At 52.8% G+C, this 23,437-nt stretch overlaps 1 protein-coding gene across 4 annotated transcripts in view; it reads right to left on the bottom strand.

Annotated features, from left to right (window-relative positions):
- ADAMTS14 (ADAM metallopeptidase with thrombospondin type 1 motif 14) overlaps window positions 1-22,801 on the bottom strand; it is a 95,407-nt gene extending 72,606 nt beyond the window's left edge. The window contains exons 1-2 of one of the 4 annotated variants that reach the window (XR_015156873.1): window positions 22,446-22,792; window positions 20,238-20,680 (exon numbers count right to left, since the gene is read on the bottom strand). Coding sequence is in view for 2 of the 4 variants with exons in the window: in XM_086382209.1 (XP_086238335.1) it covers window positions 20,238-20,680; window positions 22,446-22,527 (525 nt within the window). In the remaining 2 variants the exon portion in view is untranslated. Of the gene's footprint in view, window positions 1-20,237; window positions 20,681-22,445 lie in introns of all 4 variants that reach the window. The other 3 variants (XR_015156875.1, XM_086382209.1, XM_086382210.1) reach the window with 3 other exon arrangements.
- Window positions 22,802-23,437: the final 636 nt, after the last annotated feature.

Genomic DNA, 23,437 nt, shown 5'->3' on the forward strand with positions numbered 1-23,437 from the left:
TACACATCTTAATTCATCTTTACAACAACCCTATGAGGTAGGCACTGATATTAGACCCATCTCATGGATGAGGAAACAGAAGTACGGAATGCTTAAATAACTTGCCCAGAGTCGCTCATCAAGTCAGGGACAGCACTAGAGCAGAGCTCCGCTCCATGTGGCTCTTCATCACTAGGCTCCATCACCTCACCCATCCCGGGCCCGCTCCTGACCTGGGGGCCCATCTGGAGCACGGAGACATTCCTCTCATAGTCCCATCTGCAAGTCCCTGTGCCTCTGGTTCCGACCTTGCAGAGCAAGCAGGTTGTTCACTTCCCACCTCTGGGCAAAAACACTCGATGAAAACCAGTCCACCTTCTACCACTGCCGTGAGGATGAGCAAACGCTTCAGCACTCAGCCCTAAAGGGAGCCAACCGCACCCACTGCCCAGGTGGCTGCTCCCCTGAAAGGACTCCCACCTCACACAGCAGCTCTGCTCCACCAGACAAGGAAGCCCCGGGATTCCTGGGACTAGCCTAGCCCCCCCAACACGTCCTCGGGCCTCCCCTCAAGGAACAGCTAGAAGAACCCCTATTTTCCCACCCCAGTGAACTGTTTAGGGAGAAGACCCAAGGCCCTGACATGCAACCTGGAAAATAAGCTTCAAACCTCTTTGTAACTGAGGATCTCACCAGCCCTCCCTGGCACTGAAGGCAGGGCCTCCCTAGTGATCATCTTCATGTATTTGGGGCATCACGCCCAGGTCTTGACAGGCAGTTCCAATCCAGGTCTGGGCTCTCTCATAGTGTCTAAGACCCTCCTCCTGGAGAAGGGATGGGAAGGCAGGCCCAGCCACCAGATCAGGAGGCAGCCTGGGCTGGTCCCTTCCAAAGGCCCTCGGTTTCCCTGTCTGCACCAGGAGAGGTTTGGCCCACGCTCCCCTTCAGCACTGCCCTGGCCAGGAAACCAGGCACCACTCAGGGCAGACAGACTGGCAACGGGAACTTTCTGGCTCTCCTCCTCCTCTCCAAATTACTCCTGTCTCTCAATTTATGAGATGTTTATATTTCTGAAAAGTGGTAGCTAATTTTAAGACACTAAAATCAAATCAAATTTCTGTATAAGAAATCAAGAAACAGGGAGAAAATAAATCCTGGTAGAATGGAAAATAAATGTCAGCCATATCTGTTTTCACCCATAACTTATTCTTCTGGAAACAGTAAGCAGGAAATATATACTGGAAAGGCTCTTCATGCAATAAAAACAACAACAACAAATAGCTGATTCTATCCAATTGGGCCACACATTGTACAGGCCCTCAGGCAATTTCTCCAAATAGAAACCCACCAGCGGGCAGGCCTGGCCCCCTCTGCCCTGGTCTGGACCCTTTAACACAGCTGCTTCTGAGGGCCATTTCCTGGAAGGTGCATGGCTGATGGAGGGGCCGGTTTGAATTTTCTAATATGGCTGGGACATTGTTTTTGGTTGCAAAGGTGACACCTGCTGCTGCAATCTTCATCCAGAGGCCTTCAGGTCATGCTAACTGTGGTTTTCCAGTCCGGTTTCCCCTCAGGAAAAAACCCAAGACCAAAGCGCAATTCCAGGTCACCTGAAGGAGACAGGTGATGACTGGCTAGGTGACTACTGTGGGTCATAAATGAGTCCACTTGGTTACCAGCAGCTATCTGTCATCAGGGTGAGGTCCCAAATACTTCAGCAAATAACTGAAGTCACATTATTTTGAAATTAATATGTACATGTTAGAATAACATGTTTATTCTAAAACTGCACATTCTTGCATGTAAACTGGGAGGGGAGGGTACAATGAGCCAACAGACAGATCTCCAGGGAGGCCACAGAAAGAGATCCCAAGGGATTCCTTGGACAAGGGTAAGGGGCTATCTGTGCTGAGTCAGGTGCAGAGACAGTGAGCAAGGGTCAGCTTGGGTCCAGGTAGAGCCAGTGACTTGGCTCTGAGAGGACAGCTGCAGGTCCTCTGGGAAAAGGGAATCCTGAGGTCCCTTGCTGCACCCTCAAATTGGCTAATGTGTGTCAAATGCCCAGAAGGAGGGCCCATTTCAAGATGGAGTAGTGGGCCAGTCTCCCCTTCCTTCTCCTTCCAAAGCCAGTCTCTGTGGAGCCTCCCCAGAAGGGAATCAAGCAGTGCAGCCCACCCCTAACCCAAGCATCCTACCACCTCCCAAGGAGAGTGTGTTCTCAGGCTTGAACTTGTTCTGGAAATTCCATCACGAGGCTTTTACTGCCAGCTGTGCTGTCTTAGGTTCTAGGCTTACAGCAAATTTAACCTGAAACTATGCCACTGGAGGAGACAAAAGATAACCCAGCAAGTGGAGGCTGGTGCGATGCACACAACTAGGAGTGGCATGAGAATCAGAAGTGGCTTCCACCAGCTTCTCCCCCAATATAGCCACGTGCTTCTATCCCCGGCCACTGCCAGCCAGGCTCCCCCCAAGACCACATCACCTGCTACAACCTCAGGAACTCTGACTGTGGGTATCTCCTTCTCTCCCTCGTAACTCCAACATGCTGGCTCCAGCTACCATTAAACTTCACTAAGACTTCCAACACATGACCCCACCATTCCACCACTGTCAATCTCCCCTCCAAGTCCTTACTTCCCTTCTCATCACCTTGGACTTCTCCATCATGATACATAATAGTTCTGCAAACACTCATAACTCTCTTCCACTCTTCCCTCCATCCTGCTCTCCCAGAGAAGCCTCTGTCCTGGTTCAACCCAAGTCTCCACCCACTCCACGTCTGCACACTGACAGAGGAAATGCTCGTGGTGCCCACGGGTCTCCTTGAAATCAGGGGCCAGAGCTCTCAGGTGAACCTGACGCTGATCCTGCAATTAGCATCCCTCTTTTCAGCATCGCCAGGCCCTCCCTCTCTCCTGGATCATTTCGCTGACACATGAATGCACTTGATCTCTGTGAAATTCCCTCCCAGCCCTGCCAGCTATGGCCAGGGTCTCTTTTTCCCTCCACAGCACAGCTGTCCACGCTTCTCACTGCCTCCACTTCTGTGCCTTGTACCTCTCCTCCATCCACCCCAGTGGGGCTTCTAGAACCAGTACTTCCTGGAAACTGCCCTCGTCATAGTCACCTGAGACCTCACGTGTTCAGAGCAAGACATTGTTTCTTTGTCCCGGTCTCTCTCAGCTCCTCCAGCCACACACATGCTCCCTGGGGACTTCCCCTGATCCCACAGCTTTACATATCATGTATTTGCAGATACCTCCCAAATTACATCCTCAGCCCTGACCCCTCCCAGAATTCCACAGAGGAATGTCCAACAGCCTCCTTGATAGAGACCCTGGGCTTCCGCTGGGCACCTCAACCTTTAAAGCAGACCTATTCCTCCCCTTGCCTTCCCCATCTCAGCAAATGACACTCTTTTGCCTAGTTGCTCAAGTCAAAAATCAAGGGGACAGGTGGACCCCAGGGATTAGGTTTTTGCAAGTCTTCCAACCTCCCTCATGGTTTTGTTAAGTCTGTTGGATGAAAGATGCATCCAACAGAGCCTGCAGGGACCAGCCCCTCTGAGAGATCACCCTGGGGCACTGTCTCTGATTCATGACAAGTGTTGGGGGGCAGCCCTACCCACAAACCCCTATACCCTGAGGCCATCCTTTCCTCCCTCAATAGGCCCTCATGTTTTCATGAAGCATCTACTGCATGCTGGGCTTGATGGTGGGGTATAAAAACACAAGAAACCAGCCTCAGCTCTCCTTATGAGTGACATATCTAACATATATGAAGAACACTTACTGCTCAATAATAAAAAGACAGCCCAATTTAAAACTGGGGATAGAGGGACTTTCTGGTGGTCCAGTGACTAAGACGCCATGCTCCCAATGCAGGGGGCCCAGGTTCAGTCCCACAAACCGCAACTGAGATCCTGCTTGCTGCAACTAAGACCCGGCACAGTCAAATAAATAAATTAATAAATACGTAAATTTTCAAAACAAAAATAAAGCAAAGAAAAAAAAGAAATAAAAATGGGGAAAGAATCTGAGCACTTCTTTAAGGAAGACATACAAATGGCCGTTAAGCACATGAAAAGATGCTCAGCATCATCAGTCATTACGGGAATGCACATCATAACCACCATGAGATACTACACACCCACAAGGATGGCTAGAATCAAAAAGCCAGAGGCTAACAAGTGTTGACAGGGATGTGCAGAAACTGTAACCCCCATACATTGTTGGTGAGAACGTAAAATGATGCAGCCGCTTTGGAAAACAGTCTGGCAGTTCACCAAATATTAAACAGAGCTTCCACATGAGCCAGCAATTCTACTCAGTATAAACTCAAGAGAAATGAAAACGTAAGTCTGCAAAAACCTTTACACAGTGTCCACTGTAGCCAAGATGTGAAACAACCCAGGTGCCCATCAGCAGATGAATGGATAAGCAAAAGGTGGTGTGTCTGTACAATGGAATGTTATTCAGCCGTAAAAAAGAAAGACATGCTGAAAAATTCTACAACGTGGATGAATCTTGAAAACATTACGCTAAGTGAAAGAAGTCAGTCACAAACAGTCACATATTATACAATTCCATTCATGTAAAAGTCTAAAACAGGGAAATCTATAGAGACAGAAAATAGATTAGTGGCTGCCAGGGGCTGAGGTAATGAATTTGGGGTGATGGGTGCGGATAAAAGACACAGAGCTTCTTTTTTAGATAGTGAAAATGTTCTAAAATTGAACATGGTAATAATTACATGGGCTTCCCAGGTGGTGCAGTGGTAAAGAATCTGTTTGCCAACGCAGGAGATTCAGGAAACGCAGGTTCGATCCCTGGGTCAGAAAGATCCCCTGGAGGAGGAAATGGCAACCCACCCCAGTATTTTTGCCTGGAAAATCGCATAGAGAGAGGAGCCTGGTGGGCTACAGTCCATGGGGTCGCAAAGAGTCAGACAAGACTGAGCACAGATACACGATAATTACATGGCTCTGTGCATTTAATAAAAATCCACTCAACTGTACACATTAAGTGGGTGATTTGCATGGTATGTAGACTGTATCTCAATAAAGCCGTTAATAAGGCTGGTATGCACAGAGAGATACGAGACAGAGAAATTACATATACACACGGAAACAAGGGACACGCAGCACCCAGAGCACAGAAAGGACAATACACACAGAGACACAACACACAAGCAGGCGAACAGCACACATGCCCTCAGCCGACTCACACGCAGGAGGCTACAGGCTGCCTGCTCCACGGAAGCGTGACTCAGCACAGCCAGGATGAAAGCCTGCGGACGCTGAGATTCCACATAATTCAAACCTGATGTGAAGCCCCAAGCCACAGGAGCTCTGCTGGACGCTGGGCTGCCAAGGCCTGGGCCCAAGCCAAGGAGAGTCTGAACGCTGATTCACGCTGCAGCCCCGGGGACAGGCCGGAGGAAGGCACCCTCGGAGGATGGAGCTGGGAGCTGCCAGGCTTGGCCGCAGAGAGCAACACACACCCCACACGGGCGGCATCAGAGCCCCAGAACCGCCCGAGGCTCAGAAGAGACACAGGAAACTGAAAGCCTCCACCAGCTGGAGGCAGTTATCTGGGATGAACCCTTGCCGGCTCGGCCCACTCCCAGGGTCACGACCTCTGCAGGCCCCATACCATGGGAGCTGCCAGGTGAAAGGCTAGGGAAGCTGTGGTGGGCCCATGCCATTGGCAGCAAAGATCCTGCTCAAGAAGAAGCAATGTAGTGGCTCAATACAGAGACCCTAGAGCCAGGATCCCTGGGGCCTGCCATGGTTCAAACCATGGAGTCCTGGACAAGTTACTAAACATCCCTGCGCTTCACGACTATAAGGGTACCGATCTTATGAGTTGCTTGGAGAAACACACATGGAGAATCTAGAACAGTCTGAGCCAGCAACACAGCTGTCTAAGTGTTAGAGTTTGCTGCCATGATTAGCACGACTATGATTCAAAGTGGGCCTGGGACTACCAGTGGCTCATGAAGGGAGCAACATTCTGGAACTACGGATGGTTCACCCCTAGTCCTGGCTCCACTGCAACCTGGCTTTGACCTGCTCAGATCCCCTGTCTGTACACAGGAAGAAATCCCTGAGAAAAAATACCAATGGTTAAGCATCCTTAAGGAAAAAGTCCTTACTAAGAAGAGGCTGGTTCACAGGAATCGTAAATGTGAGAAAGAACTTGGGCAGACAAATAGAGTCACAGATGTAGAGAACAAACTTACGGTTATCAAGGTGGGGAGTAGACGGTGGGATGGACTGGGAGATTGGGAACGTACAAAATAGATAAATAATGAGGACCTACTATACAGCACAGGGGACTCGGTGCTCTGTGGTGATCTAAATGGGAAGGAAATCTAAAAAGGAGTGGATATATGTATAGTGTAACAGATTCACTCTGCTGCACAGCAGAAACTAACACAACATTGGAAAGCAGCTATACTCCAACAAAAATTTTTAAAAGGAACACAGGCTGACAAATGGAGAAGGCAATGGCACCCCACTCCAGTACTCTTGCCTGGAAAATCCCATGGACGGAGGAGCCTGGTAGGCTGCAGTCCATGGGGTCGCTAACAGTCGGACACGACTGAGCGACGTCACTTTCACTTCTCACTTTCATGCATTGGAGAAGGAAATGGCAACCCACTCCAGTGTTCTTGCCTGGAGAATCCCAGGGATGGGGGAGCCTGGTGGGCTGCCGTCTATGGGGTCGCACAGAGTCGGACACGACTGAGGTGACTTAGCAGCAGCAGCAGCAGCAGGCTGACAACAGGTTAGTGGAAATGCACCACCCAAGTGTGAAGTTGTAGGCAATTTCCTTCTCTATAAACGTTTAGATGTCTTCTAACTTTTCTGATTCCCCTATCTAAACAGGAAAGATGATTCTGCACAGAATGCTTGCCTGCTACAATGAGCAACTAAAAATTACACAACAATGATTTTAAAACAAAGTTTAAAAGGAAATAAACCCAGTGTCGCCCCCGTCTGCTATCACCCAACCCCCTTGTAAAGGATGTAGCAGCTACACCATGAGTGAAACACCTGTGGCTGGGACCCAGCCAGCACCCTTCCCAGCTGGGCTGTTGTTGTTCAGTCGCTAAGTCGGGTCTCACTCTCTGAGACCCCATGGACTGCAGCACACCAGGCTTCCCTGTCCTTCACTATCTTCCAGAGTTTGCTCCAACTCAAGCTGCTGGGTGATGCTTTCTAAGCCTCAGTTTCCACTCCTGAAACTAAAGGGAATGATATAATGAGGGGAAAATGTCCCCTCCTGAGGCCCAGCAGCAGGCAAGGCAGCCTTTCCCTTTCCTTCCTTCTTCAGCCTGGCTCTCCTGATTCCCCACCTTTTCCATCAAACACAAAGCAGACTTTTCCAGAACGCTATTGCAGTGGGTCTGACTCCTTGATGCCCATTGGTATCACCTGTGGAATCTGCAGCATGCCTGATGCCCAGGCCACAGCCCAGACAAATGAATTACATCTGTGGTGGGGTCGGGGGAGCAAGAATCAGTAGTGTCTCAAACCCGCACAGGTGAATCTAATGTGCAGCCAGGGCTCAGAACCCCTGGCCTCAATTCTAGAAGCTTCCAAATGGTGTAATGGTACCAAATGGATGTTTAAGTGATCATGTTTCACAAAGAGAGCAGTAGCAGCAGGCAGTGTTTGACCAGAATTAGTTTGCCATTATACAGGAAATGGGCAAGAAAGACAGAGAGGGGACAAAGGACAATGAGTACACGCCCTGACCGAATGGGATGCGGGGAAGGGAAGTCCAGACAGGCCGGGTGACTGCACACCTGTTACACCATGAGCATCTCCCTGGGCTGAGCATGGCCAAGCATCACCTGGACCAAATGTGATCTATGCCTTAGGTGCTGTCTCAGAACCTCACCACCCTCTCCCCTCAAGGTGCCACTCCACTGTGAGTGAAGAGTGAGTTGCTAAAACTGCCCTGAGCTGAGTGTGTCTGGGAAGCAGGGAGGGAATCTGTGGTGGTGTGGCCAGTGGCCAGTCAATGATGTCACAACCCACCAGTTAGGAGCCCACGGTGCAGATTGAGGATAATTAGTAACAATATCTTTACTATGATGCTGCTGCTGCTGAAAGCAGTGAGTGATTCTGTCCTCTGGCCCCATGGAGGACAGAGTTGCTTAGATCTTCTTGCAACTTCTTCCAGCTTGGCAAATGTGCTTAAAGGGAGGGCGCTCGCTTTTTATGATGCCCCTCCTCCCAGCAGCAGGGGTCCTGGCCCAGCAGCAGGGCAGGGCCTCACCTGCAGGTGCTCAGAGAGTCCCTTTGTGCGGCAAACCCCCACCCTGGAGCCAAGCCAGGGTCCAGGGCAGACCTTGCCAGGCTGGCAGCCGCCACCAGTTTCCATTCCCCATGCCCAGGAGCCACGTGGCTCTGAGGCTTACCCTTCTATCACCACCATGGATGGCCCACCAAGCTTGGGTTAGGAGCTCTGCCTGGCCCCCTGGTTGGCCCAAAGTCCTGGCAGCAGTGGGGGCTTCAAGACGAGGAGACAGGAACCAGCCCTCAAATGCCAGGAGGCAGTGTGGCTGCCAGGCCCTGAGCTGGGGAATGGTTCCCCGCATCAAGGCCTGAACTCTACAGCTCAGATGAAAGCCAGAGGATGGCGGGGTGGCGCCAGGAAAAGGTGCAGCTACAGCTGAGGGCTGGGCCTCAGCAGGTCACAGAGGCCAGGGCTCCCCTCTGATCCACCCTGACATCAGCCTACTCCAGAGGGCCCTACAGAAGGCACGTGAGCACAGGAGAATGGAAAGATGAGTGTATCTAGATGCCTGAACTCCTGACAGGCTCCTGACAACATTTAGGCATCACTGCCTTCCTCTACCAGAGACAGAAGGCAATGGCAACCCACTCTGGTACTCTTGCCTGGAAAATACCACGGACGGAGGAGCCTGGTAGGCTGCAGTGCATGGGGCTGCATAGAGTCGGACACGACTGAGCGACGTCACTTTCACTTTTCACTTTCATGCATTGGAGAAGGAAATGGCAACCCACTCCAGTGTTCTTGCCTGGAGAGTCCCAGGGACGGGGGAGCCTGGTGGGCTGCCGTCTATGGGGTCGCACAGAGTCGGACACGACTGAAACGACTTAGCAGCAGCAGCAGCAGCAGCCTTCCTCTACAGGGGGACAAGTGGACAAAACCACATTAGCTAAAAAGCACCATCAAATGAGGCCCATTGTTATCCTTAACCCTGCCCAGGGCCCGGCACCATTAGCATGTTTTCCAAATGTTTTAGAACTCTGACACTTCCCCAGAGCTTGTTTGTGTTAACCCCTATTACTAGCAGTTCAAATGCCCACGTCCCAGTCACTCATGCCACTCACCAGGTTCCCCACTGACTCTACTAGTTCACTTACATCTCTGCAGTTTACTTCTCCTAAACCTTTGTCTGTCATACCACTCATTCATTCCTCAGATGATTGCTGAGCAGACCCCATTCCAGGTGTGCAGGGGACACAGGCAAAAATCCCTCCTCACCTGGGGCTGACCTTCATCAGAGGTGAGACAGGCGATCCATAAGAACATGGTACACCCATGGGGAAACAAGAAGCAGAGGAGAGAACTGGAGGTTGAAATTTTAAATAAGGGGGTCAGGGAAGATGTCACTAAGAGGGGACCCTGGAGGGGTGAGATGAGGGGTGGGTGCATGCAGCATCTGGGGAAGGAGGAGAGTGCAAGGGCCATGGAGGGATGCCAGGGGTGTCACAGGCAGCCTGGAAGGAGGGAGGCTGCCCAGGGCCTGCTTGGCTTCTCTGGGAGGAGTATCATGGGAGGACTTGGCTCCAACAAGACTGCTCTGGCTGCTGATGGTAAAGAGATGGCCAGGGGCATGGATGGAAGCGGGGAGGCCGTTAGGGAGGGCACTGCCATCGCCCTTGGACCACCCCACCACTTGTTATTCTTGTCAAGCCCTGTTTGTTTCCCTTTGGGGATTATTAGCGACAAAAATCTCCCCTGCTGAAGCCAAATGGGGCCTGTTTTGTACTGGGACCCATGCTTGTCCACGCTGGTCTCGTGCCTGTGCCCTGCGGACAGCTCTGTGGATCCCTTCCGGCCCAGCTTAAATGTACCCATCACTGCCCCCTCCAGTGGTTCCTGGCAGATGCTCTACCCCTCCCAGATAAGTCTGTCTGTCCCTCTTCTAGATGTGAGCTTCTCCATCGGGGGACAAATAATGATCCACAACACAGGACCAACTTCGGAACAAAATCACCTTCAGCAGACATCCTCGAATCCAAGTTTCCAAAATGAACCCTCTTGGGCCCTTAATGAGAGAGACCTCTCTCACAAAATGTGGCTGTGGCTCAGCGGACAGCCTCGGGACTGTGAATTATGAGGTGACGAAACATCAAGGGCTCAATGAGGTTTCTCTGGGCTGGAGGAGCTAATTCAGAGTGTGGGTTCCTGCCAACCTCAAGGGACGGAAATGAACTTCTCCTGCGGGGCGGGGCAGCCTGGGGGTACAAGTGTCTTCTGGACAGATCAAAGGTACAAATATTTGGCTGGCTTAAAAGCGAAAACTGACAAAGGGCTTTAAGTAACCCATTGGGAATAAGGTTTGCATTCAGAATGACCGTGCCCTAGCAAACACTCCTACCTTCAGACGTTTCTCTAAAAGGGCCTGTTCTACTGACCTCTCTGCCACGTTATGGAAAGCAGAAGAAAAGGAGACCGAAAGGGTTTTCATGTTCCATGACAAGCAATGTGTGCAGAACAGCAGCCCGCTGCCCTCCAAAATTACGAAAATGGACACAACAGTGCAATGGCCACTTGGCGCCAACAAGCACCAGGAGGTTTCATCTGAGCGTCAAGTCCTGCTAACAGGGAGGCTGGCTTTTTTTTTCCTCTCTCTCTTAAGGGGCTTCCCAGTCTTCAGGACAGCAACTTGAAGAAGTTGAGCCACTCACATTTACAGTGGGAGCCTCCCAAACACCCCCACTCACAAGGCACAAGGACTCCCAGGACCAACCCCCATGGGGCAATTGATGGACCAGTCCCTTAAGCATCTGTGTTCTGAAGTCATTGTCATGGCCACCGAATCCTGGCCTTACAGGGTTTATGACCTTGAGGAGCAATTCCTGTTTACTAACTCAGGAGAGGCTACACGGGATCGTGGCGGGGTGGGTGGGGAGCGCTGGATGGGGACTCAAGGCCCTGAACCCCCTTGGCCCTGATGGTAACCACTGTGTGACCCTGGGGGAGTCTCCCTTCCCTGAGCCTCAGTTTCCTTGTCTGTAAAGTGACGAGGGGAGGCCCCCAAAGTCTCTTCCAGTTACAGCTGCCCACACTCAGGCCAAAGTTAGGGTGAACTCTGGCAATGAAGCTGAGCTGGAGGTGTTCATAACATGAGGGTTATTTGTGCTGATAGGGAGCTCCTTGGAGCTGCCCGAGATGAGGCAGTCCACAAATATTACCATTGTTCTTCCTCTTGCTGTTGTTCTTGTTGTTTCTAAGGCTTTAAAGGCAGGGGAAGGCCTGCATGCTGAAGATAGAAGGCCAGGCCTGGCAGATGGCTTGGGAACTTTCCACTGCAGGGTCCAGGGAATGCGGAAATTCCCCGAGTCCTCACCAAAAGCCCACCCCTGGGCCTGGACCACACTGAGGCTGGAAGGCAGATGGGACGCAAGCGCAGCCCCCACCACACTCACCAGCCCACAGAGCAGCCCAGAAGCCACCCTCCCTCCAGCCAACCTGAAGATGCCAGGGAAGAAAAATAAAACCAGCCCCCAGACCAGCCCCCCCTGGAATGGGAGGCCAGCGCTGCTCGGAAGGAGTGGCAGTGAGCTGATGTCTGGCTTCTACTCCATATCCTACGCACATTATTAACCCAGGGCAGACAGCAAGGCACAGCCATGGGGTGACTAGAACGGCGAGGCTACAAGATCAGATGCCTTGAGGAGTGGAAAACCACCCAGGACCCAGGCCCTGGGCCACTCAGACGGAGGCCGCACTGGCCTTCTGGGAAGCAAGAGCACTAGAATGAGCACCCAGGGGTCTGGAAGCAAACCCACTGTGGAACCTGCCACAGTTTCCGTATTTATCCCAAGAGATTCACAATAATAGTAGCAAATGCTGCCACTTACTGTTCTGGGTGCTGAGGCACCACTTTTAAATGCCTGATTTCTAATCAGCAAAACTACAAGGCAGGGATGCCACTTTACAAATACAGAAACTGAGGCTCAGAGAGATCAACCCACCTGCCTGGGGTCTGTCTGGGAGAACGACTGCAAAGGTGGCTACACGATTCCTCCTATCCCCGAGCCCAGGCACGCTGCTCCTCCGTCTCTGGCGGGGGTGAGAAGATGCCAACATGAGCTTCATGCTGCTTCTGAAAGCAAGACGCCCGTGTTCCCTCTCTCATCCGTCGGCTCACACAGCATCCACTGGAGGTCTACCCTGCGGCAGGTGCTGGGGTCGTACAGACACACAGGTCACTAGGCTCAGACCCTGGCCTTCAGGAGACTAATGGGAATGTTCCAGGGGAAGAACGCAAACTGGGGCAAGGAGCAAGCTGCAGCCTGAGAAAAAATGAACAGTCCTGGGTGAGGCTGGGAGCAACGGGCTCTGCCCTCCCAGCTGAAGGCCCAGAGACCCCTCTGGGGGTGTCACACAGAAAACTGGGGTGCTCTTGACTTCCTCTCCTCTTCTGTCCCACACCCAATCCCTGAGACTGGCAGACTCAACCAATAAATCTACATCATCCAATAGCAAGGGCTGAAACCTATCAGGTACTAGGCTAAAAGAGCCCTTTGCACACATGACAACTCTTATAGAGTGACTAATGTCATCCTCACTTTACAGATGAGGAAACGGAGGCATAGAGAGGCTCAGCAATCGCCCACGGCCACACAGCAGGAAAAAGGTAAGGCTGGGATTGCAACCAAGGCAGTCTGGTTGCAGGGGTCGTGGTCTCATCCCCTGCATGTACAGCTCACTGGCCAAAAAAAAACAAAACATGCCATATTGCTATATTGGGCCCACATCCTGTCTTAAAATATAGAGTACTTTGCTTAAAGATCTCTATTTCTGATTTCCCCTTAAAATACTTAAATGTGATACCAGACTGCCACTCCCTTCAAACAGGAGTTTGCCGCAGCCCCACCTCTCCCCTAGCGCTTGGCCCTCTTCTCTTTCTTGTGTTACGCCCTGCTCCTGAAGTCATGACCTCCCTTGTATCATGAGCCCAGTCCCGTGCTCAGCACTCAGAGAAATCAGACAGTTCTTGAGTTCTGGGAAGCGGGTGGCCAAGATGGCAGATGCCTCAGCAGAGGGAAGGGGAGAGCCCTGTGGGAGGTGTGAACAGAATGAGCAGAGGCAGGGTCTGCAAAAGGACGTGACAACCCACCAGCCCAGCTGGGGGTCTGCAGAGCAGGCACCACCACCAAGGCTGGAGGGGCACGTGGCACAAGACGACAACCTCTGCATCAGTGCAGGGCAAGATATCCCCTGCCCCTCCCATGGCTGTTGGCACAGACGTGTAGAGACAGGCAGCCCGCAGGTCAAGACGTATGGGGACAGGCATGCTGGATGGTTGGATGAGGGCATCTCTGAAACTCCAAGCCTCATACTCCACATCCCAGGACAGGCACAGACAGCAAGGCAGGGCCAGGGGCTTCCCAAGGAACTGTCAGGAAAGCTCACTTACTCCCTAACCAGCAAGGAGCAAACCCAGGGCAAGGATGGATATTGGCACAAAGACACCAGTGAGTTGCAGGCAAACCTGCTACAATGGCATTGTGCTGGGATGCAGCTGGGAAGATTAGCATCGTCCCCAGATACGAATGTGACTTCTGCTTACCATCCTCCCATGGCTCCCTACGGCCACGGGGCAAGGCTAAGCTCCACAGTGAGGCACAGCTTCTCTAAACTACATTTTCATCACTCCCTTCTTCCATGGAGAGCTGTGAAGACTCACCATTTCCTGAATCCTATGAAGACACAGGATTTCCCTCCCTATGAATGCCTACAGTTCCTACCTCTTAGCTTTAAAAGCTCTTATTGATGCTTTTATGCCTTTATACTCGGCCCAAAAGTACCCTCCACTGTGAAACCTTCCCTGAGTTGAGTTAGTCACTCAGTTGTGCCCGACTTTGCGACCCTATGAACTGCAGCTCACAAGACTCCTCTGTCCATGGGATTTCCCTGACAAGAATACTACAGTGGTTTGCCATTTCCTGCTCCAGGGGATCTTCCTGACCCAGGGGTCAAACCCAGGTCTCAGCTCAGTTGGTAAAGAAGACTTCCCTGAGCACCATTCTTTAGTACTCACCTGCAGGACACCTACCAAGTACCTTATGCAGAACTTGTTTTATGCTGTCTACTGTGCATTATTTGTCTTCTCTTTAAATTGTGGGTTCTGGAGTATAGAGAGAAAGGGGTGTGTTTCAACCCTGCATCACCAGAGCCCAGTCAAGGACCTGGCTGGGGCAAGGGGCCCACAAATTGTTAACAGAATGCTCCACTTGGCACCTCCCAGTATCCACCTGCCCTGGAAAGTATCTCTCCAGGGGCTTTTACAGACCAGTCATTACACACTCCCATGCACTGAACAAGCACCATGTGACTCATTCTGCAGAGAAAGTTGCTGTAGCAGAGGGGAGGCAGGGCTTGGCCAACTTGGGAACCAGAGGTAGCCTAGGGCTTACATCAGAGAGCATTGATAATCCACATACCACTGCAGTACAAGGGACTTTAACAATATTTACAGTTATTTCTCGGAGAAGGCAATGGCACCCCACTCCAGTACTCTTGCCTGGAAAATCCCATGGACAGAGGAGCCTGGTAGGCTGCAGTCCATGGGGTCGCTAAGAGTCGGACACGACTGAGCTACTTCACTTTCACTTTTCACTTTCATGCATTGGAGAAGGAAATGGCAACCCACTCCAGTGTTCTTGCCTGGAGAATCCCAGGGACGGGGGAGCCTGGTGGGCTGCCGTCTATGGGGTCGCACAGAGTCGGACACGACTGAAGCGACTTAGCAGCAGCAGCAGTTATTTCTCACCATTAATGACAACTGTAATTACTGTTGTAATTACTATAAAAACAATAAATGTTACTATTAACAATCCCCATATTTTAAGGCTGCACCATATATCAGACACTTCACTTTTTTACTTATCTTATTCAATCCTCTGAACAACCCTATAGATGACTGTTCTCCTTGCCTCCTTAAAGATGAGGAATATCAAGCACAGAGAGATTTAGAAATCTATTTAAGGTCACACAGCTAATCTGCACTAGAGTAGAGCGACCCCACAATTTCTGCCACCCTAATGACTAAAAATCATTTTTCCTCCTAATGACTAAAAACGCCTGTTACTGGGCTTTCCATAGGCCAAGTAGTATTGATAACAGCTTTATTGAACCATAATTCATGTACCATACAATTCACCCATTTAAAGTACAGATGTGATAGTTTTTAGTATCTGCATAAAGTTGTGCAACCACCACCACAAGTTTAGGACATCTCATCACCTCACTGAGAAACCCTGGACCATTTAAACCGTCTATCCCCAATACACACTCCCTCCACCAGGCACTGTGATTCCATTTTAAAGACAAAAGGACCGAGGCTCAGAATGCTGCTGGGTCTTCCACATTAGGCAGGGGCAGGAAGCAGAGCCGACATCAGCCTCCCCTGCCCTCTCCCCACACTGCCTGCCAGGGGTCTGTCTCCTCTGTAACCCGTTAAAAATGCACGTTCTACAGAGGGTGGAAAACAGAACCAGATGGTGACAAATCTTCCACGTGCGGCTGCTTCCGCGCCAGGCCCGTGACTCACAGGGGCACTGAGGGCAAAGGGAGGATGTGAGGCAGTCTGGCCCCCATCACCCCAGTGCAGAGGTGGCGAGGCTCAACCCCAGGAGGCAGAGACAGCAGTGGGGTAAATGGCCTGCAGGAGGCTGGCAGCCTGGGTTCCAGATGGTTCACAGGGGCCCCACTCTGCTGACCCCATTCCTGCAACCCACAATCCCTCCAGGACTCAGAAAGAGGCCCCCACCCCAGGCTTTCATGTGCTTCCCAGGACTTCAGAGCCACAGTTGCTAGCAGAGGGTCTATTCTGCATCTGCCCCCAGCCAGGGGTCCTGAGATGACCCAGGACCTCCCTGCCTAGAGACCCTGAGGTTTAGGGTCACAGGAACATTGAGGGGACTGCCGCTTTTGATTGCTTCTCTTGCTCCCCAAGAGCAGCCCTGCAGAGTGGTCCAGCAGGTTGCTGTCACTGCCTGGGCCCACTCCCAATCTGGGACCCTAGTGTCTGACAGCTGCCCCCAACCCCAGAGGAAGCCCTCTACAGGTTCGACTGGGCCTCGCCACATCCCTTATTCTCCTCCCCTACACATCCTTAAGAACGCCCTGTATCAGCAGTTATCTCTTGCTGACCAAGGGCTTGACACTTTCTTTTGTGTTTATAATGTCTGAACAGTCTTGAGCCAATGCCACCTCCTCTAGGAGTCTTCCTTGATGACCTAATCAAAACAAATGGGTCTTCCCCCTGCTGCCTCACAAGACTGCAGTCTGTCTGCTTTTATGTCTGAGTCCCATTACCCTCCAGACTCATCCAGGGCAGGGATCCTAGCTTCCTCATTCTTGAGTTCCTCCTCTGACCCCCTCCCGACTCTGACACACTGGGTCTTCCAGCAGAGCCAGTAGGAAGTAAGCCAAAGTGCCTGCTCCTCAGTTTCAGGTATGAATTTAACCGCAGTGCACAAAAGCCACCTATGTCTGTCCCGGTGCCCATGGTGAGTGACTCTGGGATGACAGGAGAAGTGGAAGAGGTCATGTCACTGCCTCCCACTGCAGATTCCAGCTGGAAATGAGGATCAAGTCACCCATTTAGACACAGCGCTTTTACCAGAACAGCTCAAGTCCAAACGGCTGCAAGTCTGTCCACACAAAGGAGGGTTTGCTCAGACCACTTACAACTAGAAGGTCTGCCCAGCCATAAGGGCCAAGCTCAGGACTGATGTCCTTCATTTCTGCACCTGCTGCCCTGCCCAGACCTGGTAAGAACAGATCCCAGGCCCCGCCAGGAAGGGGCTTCTCCAGCAACGCCTGCCCTGTGTCACAAAGTACCAATGCCAGAGGTGGAAGGGCTCTGAGCGTATCCAGTCCAGGCTCCAGGATACACCCAGGAGGCAAGGGAGGCCCAGAGCACGGTAGCTTGCCTGGGATCACACAGTCACGTCTCCCAACACGTGGCCCAGACTCTTCTCAGATGACAGGTGGCCACATCGCTGCCCTGGGCCCCCTCTCCCTTCCTGTGCTTCCTTCAAGGTCAGAGCAGGGCCCACCTGCCCAGTGTGTCTTCTAGGATCCCCTTCCTGGCCCCACCGGCATGCTGGCAAGCTCTTTCCTCTGCCCAGAACGCCCTCCTCACCCACTGGCCCTAACAAACTTCTATTCATCCTTCAAGGCCCAGTTCAAATATCATCTTTGCTAAAACAACAATAATAATCGCATCTCCTTCCCATGACTCAGTTTCCCCACCTACGTAATGGATGAGCTTAACGGCGCACATGACGTATGTGTGCTGCACCTGGGCTGCGGCTGTGGCTGGTGACCGTCACTGTTCTTATTTGTGTCTCTTGCACTTTCTTCAGTCTCCCTGTGGAGCCTGCCTGTGGCCAGCTCTCATTACGTATTTTTCCAGAATGAATGACTGTATTTAGTATTTAAGATATGGGGTTAAAATCCAGAGGGCACGTAAAGATGCAGAGTTAAATCTGATCATCAGAAGGGCTGCACTGTGGACTCTGAACCCCAAGGTGACTCAGCTGGGTGAGCGTGAAGAACATCTGATCTCACGGGACACAGGGCAGTTTTCTGGAAGGGACTGGAAGTGAGGAAATCCCTGCCTGGGCAGCGGGCCTCTGTGCTGGACCGTGATCCCTGCCAGGGAACTGGTCGGGGAGATTCCCAAGAGCTGGACTTAGGGACTGGTCTCTGGGGACAGCTGAGGGCACAGGCAGGGGCCCAGCCCATGATGTCCACTTCTTCCTCCCACCAAAGGCAAGGGGACCAGGCAAGCCACTCCTAGAGCCTCAGTTCTACTGCGGAACAGGCTTCCAGAAGCCTATCTGTGGATAGCCTCCAACACCGGATCCAACTTCTGCAAATGTCACACAGAATAGATTTCCATCTGCCCGCAAGCAGCGAGGGCAGCCCCTCCTTGGACAAATGAGAGGAATAAGCCCAGAGAGGGGGAGTGGCCTGCCCAGGTCACACACAGCCAATGAGAACATTTACTCAGAGGCCACCACAAGTCATCAATGTCAGCTAAGCATCCAGTGCCCACTTGTCAACGCCTGCTGAGCTGCTTCAATGACAGGGTTTCCAGAGTGCAAAGAGGGTGGGTAGCTATCTATTACTGGCAACGATCACCACTCACGCCTTTGTTCAGATCCCCATAGACATTAATGGAGGTGGTCAAGGAGACCATCTCTGTCACCAAACAGCTTACAGCCCATGTGACTGATGACTTCAGGTAACCTTGTCCTTCAGCCCAAGCCACCGACATGCCCTGGTGCGTTCTGTCTATAAAGACACTGCGTCTCTGGGTGACTTCCCATGTCACTCTGGATTTTCAACCAAAACCGGTGGCCACAGCACAGTGCTAGCCAAGGCTGACTGAGGGCTCCTGCTGAGGAGAGTCCCTGGACTGCTGAGCCAGGGCGGGCTGGCAGCCAAGGCTCACCCTGGCGGCAGGACAAGGTTTCAGCCTCCTCACAGCTGGCCTTCCCATCTGGGTTCCTCCAAGTCTGCTCCACAGAACCCTCATGTTCCAGGTGATTCTGGTATACACTCCACTCTAAGAAACAACCACTGCCTAGACCCTGCCTTTCAGTGGGGCTCTGGTGTTTCCAATGGGCAAAAATTGATTCTTTGGGAAGCAAAAAAATTCACTCATTTTATACATAAAACATAGATATACAGAGTTGAAAGACATATTCAATATAGTTATGGTATTAGGGTTTCATCGGGGAGCAATTAGAGGAAACGTATCCAAAAAAGCTCCTCCGGGGGATGATAATGAAAAAAAAGATTGAGAAACACTGATCTAGACAAAGGAGCCATGACATTGAGCAGGAAGACACTTCTTAAGAATGGGAAAATGGTAAGAAATGCTCCTAGCCCTGCCAGTGAGGAAAGAAGCCCCCTTACAATTGAACCATCTGATTCATCCCTTTCTTAAAGCCGAAAGGCAGAGGCACGGGCAGGTCCTTTCGTGGACATATCAGCCTGTGCTTGGTAAAGCAGAGACCATGAAAACAGCACCCATTCAGGCCCTGAGGCTGCCATGGAGGCTCATGAGGGCCTGACACAGCAGACGGAGCAGCGAGGGGAATGGGATCCGGCAGCAGTTGAGTGTGAGGAGGACAGAAGCCACCTGTGGCTTTCTGGTTTGCAACATGGAACCAAATAGCAGGAGGTTCCCTGTGCCTGGGAGGACAGAGTCCTAAGAAAGGGAACTCAGAGCAGAGAGCCACAGAAGAGCAGGCTGGCTTCAGGGCCAGAGACAGTGGGGCATGAGAAAGGACACAGTAGTAAAGAGAGTAACAGCAGCTGATACCGGCAGCCTTGACCATGTGCCAAGCAGGTGCCATCCACTGGCCATGCTGCCTGGTGAGGTCGGTCATATTGTCATCACCAGCACATCAGGTCCGGGAGGGCAGGGGCCATGTCTGTCTTAGGCGGTGCCATATCCGCCAGGCTGGACAGGAGCACGTACAGTAAATACGTGCAGATTAAACACTGCTCCACACGTGAGGGAAAGGACCACCAGAGGGCAAGTGACATATCCAAAGCGTTGTGGCTCAGGAGCGGCGCAGCCAGGACCCAGCTCCAGCAAAGCCCACTTGCCTCACACCTGCATGCATGCATACTCAGATCCCTGACAGTGAGCTGTGGTCCCGGTGCGTCAGTAGATGGTGGGGGATCAAGAGGATAAGGTACCATCCTATCTTGGCCACTTTAAAGCCGACAGAGTGTGAACCTTGTGGCCAGTGGGGCATGTGGGGTTCTCTCTGGAAAGCAGCGCAGCCCCCGACTTGGCCCTGACTTCAGGCCGTGCCCACAGGAATCCCAAACACATGGGAGCCAAGGAGAAAACCACATTGGTCTGGCTCACGGGCAGAGCGGGGGACAGTGGGAAGTGAGGGAGAGGATGGGGGAGTGGATCTTGATGAGAGGCTTGTCCCTTACCAATCCATCGCAGTTGCTGATGGCGACAGCTGCCCCTGGCATGCCCGTGACACCCCCGGTGTAGACACACTCTCTCTGCAAGGGCTGCCGGAACAGCTCCTGAAAATCCTCCTGCCACTCCACCGAGGCTCCGGGCACAACCAGTCGGCGGTTGGGCCGCAGGTGTAAGTGCAGTTCCTCCCCAAACACAGTGACGTTGAAGTACAGGGAGGAGCGCCCCATCCTGCCAGGCTGCAGGGTCACGCCTTCAGGGCGCAGTGGGCTTCGAGCCACCCGCAGGCGACCGGAGTGTGACAGTGGTGAGGGCGGCCCATCCCCCTTCACATTCCCTGTGGAGGCTGCCGCTGGTCCGGACACCACATGCGAGAGGAAGCGTCCCTGAGAATCTGTGCTGCAGGGCACTGTCACACCATAGTCACTGAGTTTTCTTGAGAAGCGCAGCTCTGTTGGAAATAAAGAAAGAGTTACCGGGTGGCTCAGCAGGTAAAGAATCAACCTGCAATGCAGAAGACACGGGAGATGCAGGTTCAGTTCCTTGGTCAGGAAGATCCCCTGGAGAAGGGAATGGCTACCCACTCCAGTATTCTTGCCTGAAAAATCCCATGGACAGAGGAGCCTGGCAGGCACAGTCCATAGGGTTGCAAAGCTGGAAACCCCACGGGACAGGAAAGGATCTGCAACCTTGACTGCACTTTGGAGGGACCCCCTTAGTCCAAATTCATCCATTTCTCACCCAGTGCTCCCTCAGCTCTTGGATCTCTGCACTCAGATGATCGGTGTTCAAGTTCATAAACTGCTAGACACAAATTGCTCGCAATAATCCCAGATCTTTGTTACACTTAGCAGAGGAAAATAAATGATGCCAAACAGAATCCTGTCACTGTAGCAACAAACCTTCCAACTTTGGGCACTACAAAGGAAATTCCCCGAAAGCCCCTGGGCAAAGAGAGGGGTGGCCGGGTGTGCCCAAACTCCCCAGGGAACTGAAGTCACCAGCCCAGCCTGGGGTAGGGCCCTCCTCGCTGAGCTCCTGGAACACAGCTGGCAAAACAAACACACCTAGAAACTCAGGGCATCCTGGGCACGCGTCAGGGAGAAAAGAGGAGCTGGAGAGGGAAGGGAAGGAATACAGGTTCTACGTTTTTCCAAGTTTAGAAAGGAAACTTTTTTAAGCAGCACAGTGGCTGCCGAAATTTCGACATGGCCCAGCCCCAAGCTGGGTAAATATAGATCTTCAAAAATAAAAGGAGACGCACGGGTGACCTGCCCACTCGGACTGAATTAAGTGTGAGGTCATGGCCCCATGCTCCAGGCTACATGCCAGCGGCCCGTCCTTACACAGCTCTCGCTAAGCCCAGCCAGGCCGGGCAGGAATGACAGCTCCCTGGCTTCCAGGCCGAGTGATTCATGGATAGGAGCTTGGGAGGAATTTTCATTTCCACACGGCTCTATCTCTTGCCTCCCAGCCCCCTTCACGGCACTGATAAAAACCTAGAAAATGATATGTCCTGAAAATCCCTCGTGCCCAAGGCAGTTAAGAGGAGGGGGGGACAACAAACTCTCTCCTCTGGTTCTATCCAGCCCAGCAGAAGACCCTCAAGACTTCAGCCAAAGGGATCCTGTTTCCTACATGAACAGAGCTCAGACAAGCAGGCACTCTGCCGTGGAAAGACCAGAGCCCCCTCCCCATGCTCAGAGACACCAGAAGGGCACCCCATACTGCACGGGTAACGGTGGAGTGTGTCTGGTGTCTATGAGAGGGTGTCTGCAAGGCACAGGGTGACAGTACTGGGGGAGAGAGATATATGTGTGTTTGTGCAGGAGTGTGAGTGCCTGGTGTTCACTTGACACACACCTACACACACTTATCTGTACACATATGCATACAAGCTGGAGACAGAGAAGGCAGTGAAAGAGGAGAGAGAGGAGAGTGAGAAACACTGAGACAAAGAGACAGATACACAGCCCCTCAGAAAAGGCTTCTATCCCCCAGTCCTCTCCTGGGGACTCTTCGGAGTCTCGCACTAGAAAAGGAGAGAGATCCCCGACAGCTTCGGCGGCACTGAGGAGAAGAAAAGAGAGCACAGCCAGAGTGTGCACACAGCCTCCCCCCACTTCAACGCTGCGGGGCACCTCGGGAGCCTCGGGCCATACCGACCCTCGTGCATACCGAACCAGTGCGCCCCCGCGCACCCAACCCGCACGCACCTTCAGTCCCGCTGCCCGCGGCGGCGCAGAGCGCACAGTGCAAGAGCAACAGGCAGGACAGCCGTGCGCAGACAGGAGCCATGTGGCTGTGGGCCGGACGGGCGCCGAGCCCCAAGCTCTGGGCTGCAAGCGAGGCTGGGGCGCGATCCGGGCTCCGGCCGGCCTCCGCCTCCTCCGCCGCCGCCGACTCCCGCCTCGCAGCCTCCTGCCGCCCGATCCCGGGCCCCTGCGCGGCGCCGCCGCCTGGACCGCTGGCTCCGGGCGCTCGAGGCTGCCGGCGGGAGAGCGGAGCGACCGACGCGCCAGCGTCCCCAGTGCCAACTGCCGGCGGGTCGGTCCGCCAGCGCCTCGACGCTCCGGGACGCTCCGGGAGCCAGGCGAGGGGAGTACGGGGCGGGCCGGGGGTGGGCACACTGGCGGGGCGGGGCCGGGCGCGGGTCGGAGCAGGGGGCGCAGAGCGCCCGTGGGCGGGGCACAGGGCGCGGATCGGAAGTGCCACGCGGAGCCAGAGCTGGGGCTCCGGGCGCCCTGGGAGACTGTCCCCTCAGCCTCTTTGGCTCCCCCGGAGTGACGGCCCTTACTTTCCTAGGCTCCTCCGCTCCGCTTTACTTGCTGGTCCCCCTTACTTTCCTTGTTTCCAGAGCCACTGGGCCGATGGGATGCCCACTGCCTTTGGATGGGAGATAGTGAACACCCCACCCCCGCCCCGAGAGGGTCTCCTTTCTCTCCTAATGGTCTTGATGCCCCCAGTATTCTTCCACCCTTTGAATCTATCCATTTTGGAGTCTAGTCACCTGCCCCCAAGTACAGTGACTGATCTGTGTCCTAGTCCAGAGCAGGGCTGAGCAAGGTGGGCAGAGAGCCCTGCCTTTACAGTCAAACAGCCCTGATTGAAATCCTAGCTCTGCACCTCAGCTTCCTCATCTGTGAAATGGGTGTTAATTATAGCACATAGGTTTCAGTAAATGATAACCATCCTCTGCTTCCAAACT

Source organism: Bos grunniens, chromosome 28, assembly GCF_055505025.1.
Source record: "Bos grunniens cultivar Pamir isolate PY7600 chromosome 28, Bosgru_T2T1.0, whole genome shotgun sequence".
Classification (NCBI taxonomy): Eukaryota; Metazoa; Chordata; class Mammalia; order Artiodactyla; family Bovidae; genus Bos; species Bos grunniens.